At 47.8% G+C, this 4,331-nt stretch overlaps 1 protein-coding gene across 1 annotated transcript in view; it reads left to right on the top strand.

The window, feature by feature from the left end:
- Positions 1-3,262: 3,262 nt before the first annotated feature.
- The window catches only part of hecw2a (HECT, C2 and WW domain containing E3 ubiquitin protein ligase 2a), a 16,243-nt gene continuing 15,174 nt past the window's right edge, over positions 3,263-4,331 (top strand). Inside the window, exon 1 of the mRNA XM_084688447.1 lies at positions 3,263-3,635. Within this exon, the coding sequence (XP_084544573.1) occupies positions 3,263-3,635 (373 nt within the window). The remainder of the gene's footprint in view (positions 3,636-4,331) is intronic.

Below are 4,331 nucleotides of genomic sequence, written 5' to 3'. Positions count from 1 at the left end.
CTCCTCCTCCATCCCTTCCCCCGCTTCCTTCCTCCATCCTCCCATAGACTCCCAAGGTTGACAAAAAGCTCAGTCTAAACCAGGCAGCCTGATATTGACTAAGTGTCTGCCAGATGGACACTTGTCAGTCAATATTTTACATCTGCACCACCGGTGTAGGTGGACAAAGATATACAGTACTTTGCTACTTTTTAGGCAAGACTGTTTGTAAGAATGCACAAATGACAAATTCTCTAGCAGTATCCATGTTCTATCGTACACAAACAACTTCACTTGCTGCACTAGTTTGCTTGGAATATTTTCAAAACATTCTCTGTTCTCTTCTTTGAGGTAGTCCTTGGTGTAATGTGACTGGACAGGAGAGAGGAAGGGCTCTACCACATCATGTCCCGTTAAATTAGTGTCTTCTAGAAAGAGCGCAAGAGGAATCTGTTTTGTTTTTAAAGTATTCTAACAAGGCCCAGGAAGTTTCCATCTGTCGTTTCAACTGCCTGAATAAGCAGCCGTATTTACAACCCCTAGAAATAATAATCCAATGCATCAAAAATTCCTTTAATACCTGATACTTTAATACTTGATGTTTTTATACTTTAATATTCATACTCCATAGGCCTACCCTCAGATACACCCTAATACTTTGACGGGAAACCAATATAGTTAAATCCTTTGTGCAACCAATCAGAGATTACTTTAGATCCAGGCTTTGGTAACCTCTAACTAAGGTCATGTTCCTGCCTGTGTTGTGGAAAACAGATTGCTTATCCCTTTGTCTCCCAGTGTGACAGACACAGACCAGACTTCTCCCACTATGGTCAGGGAAAACAACACAAGGAGAAGGAATTTCAGGACCTCAAGAACAGTTATGTAACAGTCCTCTCTTTAGATGGTTCTCTCTCTAGATTGTGTAAACGGCTGCTGTTTATGTATATTTGTCTTTCTCCCACAAATGTATATGGGTAATGTATGAGTGAGTGTCTGTGTGTGTGTGTGTATATGTGTGTGTGTGTGTGTATGTGTGTGTGTGTGTGTGTCGGTTGTAGTCTTGCAAACTGTGGGACATCCAGGCTGTCCTGATGTCCGATGCAATGGCTCTAGTTTCAATAAGGGTTGTGCAGAAGCACAAACAATCTTCTCTCTCTCTCTCTCTCTCTCTCTCTCTCTCTCTCTCTCTCTCTCTCTCTCTCTCTCTCTCTCTCTCTCTCTCTCTCTCTCTCTCTCTCTCTCTCTCTCTCTCTCTCTCTCTCTCTCTCTCTCTCTCTCTCTCTCTCTCTCTCTCTCTCTCTCTCTCTCTCTCTCTCTCTCTCTCTCTCTCTCTCTCTCTCTCTCTCTCTCTCTCTCTCTCTCTCTCTCTCTCTCTCTCTCTCTCTCTCTCTCTCTCTCTCTCTCTCTCTCTCTCTCTCTCGCATACACACACAGCAGACCTTTGGCCATGTCACAAAATAGCTTTGGTACAGGAACCAGCCGGTGTCTGAAAGCATGGCACCTCAGTTCTGCAGCGCTGCAGCTGTGCTGTCAGAGGACAGCTTGGACATTTTGAATAATTCACAACAGCCAAGGATGACAGAAGTGAGCTTAGATCAGCCCAAAGAAGGAAAAGCCCTGAATGTCGCGCTGACTGAGAAATGCTTTATAACCCACCCGCACCCCAAAAACGGTGACTAGACTCTATTGCTAAACACATAGATTAAGCACTGCTTTGAGTTTTGATCTTTATGTTTCACATCTCCCCCCCCCCCACACACACACACGCACACAGAAACAAAATGGCAGGAATTGTGGATCTGAAGGGCCTGTTTTCTGGATATTTCTCGAAAGCCTGCTGTGATTTAGGAGCTTCCTGGAAGCCTCTCTCTGCCGTGTCTTACTTCCCTTTTCTAGGCCAGTCATTCTGACAGCTTCCATAACACTGAAGCCAGAGAGGAGGAGGAGGAGGAGCAGGAAGAGGAAGGGGAGGAGGAGGAGGAGGAGGAGGAGGAGGCGGGGGGGGGGAAGAAGAGAGGGTAGGAGGGGGAGGAGGAGTGAAGAGAGGAATTGAGGAAGGCAGACAGAGTTGTCACAATATGTATACATAAACAGAGAAATAAAGAAAGAGAGAAAGAAAGAAAGGAGAAAACTAATTAGAAAGAAGAGCGCTGTACCTTCCTTATAGTGCATTTAATTCACTCCAATTAAATTAGACTCTAATCCCACAGGGGTGCAATTGTGCAGGAAATAATTGCTAATGCGCTCATAATGTAGTCAGAGACATTCTTACATTCATCTAGTGTTTAAACGGCACATCAGAGAGTTAAAAGAAAATCATTAATTGTGGAGTCACAGCTGTATTATTTCGAAAATGGGACTGCTAAATGACTAAATGTATAATGGTTCACATCACGACTTACCTAAATTAGTTTCTACTTTCATAAAGTTGTGTAACATACTCATTCAGCTTATGCTTTTATTCAAAGCAAAGTAAAATACAGAGGGGATCCGAACTGCCAACCTCTTGTTCTGCATTCAAATGCTACAGACCTGTAATGGTTGGGTGTGTAAATAGAGTGGTGCGGCCAGATTATATGTACTGGTGATAGAACCACCGACAGCTCTGAAATAAATGCTTGTTTAGGGCTCTCTCTCGAGTGCAGCTCTATTTCACTGGCTGTGTGTATGTTGGACGTTAAGACTGACACTGTTCTCTTCGTTTCACCCCTCTCCTTCCCCTCTTTCCTCTCCTTCCCTTCTGGCCCTCCTGGCCTTGCCTCATTGGAGGAGCAGCATCGAGAGTGACTCACGTTGTTGCCGCATCGAAAAAGTCTCTGAAATCTTTGAGTGCTTTGCGGTCCCTGTTCCCGTCTGTGCGGTTGGCGACGGCAGGGCCTGGAGGAGTTGTGACTGTTCAGGGAAGCAGAGAGGAGCTACACACCGTCTTATAGGACTCACGTCCTCATGTCACGTCCTCATGACAGAACAATCCCACGCACCACTTCACAACCTCAACCTTGAACCTGCAACAAGGTCCGTCCCTCCAATAAGGTCCTTGTGGCTCGGCGGTCAACAACCCTGAAGATTATCTCCCTGACGACGATCAAGGCTGAGGGTTACTCTGACACTGTCTGGGGACTTGTGTAGCCGCGCCAAGCATTTCCTGTCTACTTAGCTAGCTTTGGCCCCTCCCCCCGTCCTGCTTTGGCCCCTCCTCCCCTCCTGCTTTGGCTCCTCCCCCAACTCCTACTTTAGCCCCTCCCCTACTTCCTGTTTTGGCCCCTCGCCCGCCGCCGCCATGCGCCCCTCCCTCGCCACAGCCGTCCTCCCCAGGACGCGGCAGCACAACACTCCTACACTCGCCGTTGGGCGGGAACACCTGTCGGCGCCGCGGCGACGCAGCCCGCACCTCAGACACACCCTCAGCCCGGACAACCTGCGCAGCCTGGCGGAAAGGGGCGGGGCCTCCACAGACTCCGCCTCCCTGGTGGGCGGACCCATGGGGCTGCCTCGCGCCAACAGCGACACCGACCTGGTGACCTCACAGAGCCGGTCGTCGCTGACGGCGTCCACCCTGGAGTTCACCCTGAACCGAGGACAGAACCTGGTTATCTCCTGGGACATCAAGGAGGAAGTGGACGCCACTGACTGGATTGGGCTCTACCACATCGGTGAGCTGCCCACTCCCCTCCTCATGCTGCTCACACCAGACTGGACTGCTGAGGAACTCACTGAAACATACTTAAAGCAGGAGGTTTTACTGCTGTTTACCTGTCAGATACACCAGATTGTTTTGTTTACTGAATTCATCCTTAACACAGCCATCTAGAAATCTGCAGGTTTCAGGAAAGGTTAATCAAACACATAACTACTTTTATTGCTGATGATAATAGGACTGCATAGAACCTACATATAACCTCAGATGGAACAAAACTGTGATTTGTATTGCACCCTGAATGTGGTTTATGTATTCAAGGAAACAAATTGACCCTGGTTGTCCTTCAAGGACGTTGGCTGATTTTAAGAGTCCTCCATCGAGGTGTCTTCTGCAGGAACCTCCAGCTCAGAGTCGTTACTGAAACTTGAGCTGACGAGGAGTCACACAAGGGGAAGACTGAGTCGACACTAAGACCTCTGCCTGGTGTTCTGTGACACACACACTACAACACACACTATAACACGCACACACAATGTAACACACACCATAACACACACACACACTAACCATGTGCACCTTGCAGGGTTTCCTAGGTGGTCTAGAATATACACTGTGCTTAGAGGGGGGAATTTGACAGGGTAGGTATTCATCGACCCGGCGCGCTGGTAAATGCTAACAAGCTGAACCGTTTAGCCTGTTTTGCTATCGC

This window comes from Hypomesus nipponensis, chromosome 23 (genome assembly GCF_054491055.1).
Source record: "Hypomesus nipponensis isolate SF chromosome 23, ASM5449105v1, whole genome shotgun sequence".
Classification (NCBI taxonomy): domain Eukaryota; kingdom Metazoa; phylum Chordata; class Actinopteri; order Osmeriformes; family Osmeridae; genus Hypomesus; species Hypomesus nipponensis.
Note: the sequence above shows the minus strand (reverse complement) of the source record. Positions and strands in the feature narration are given on the sequence as shown.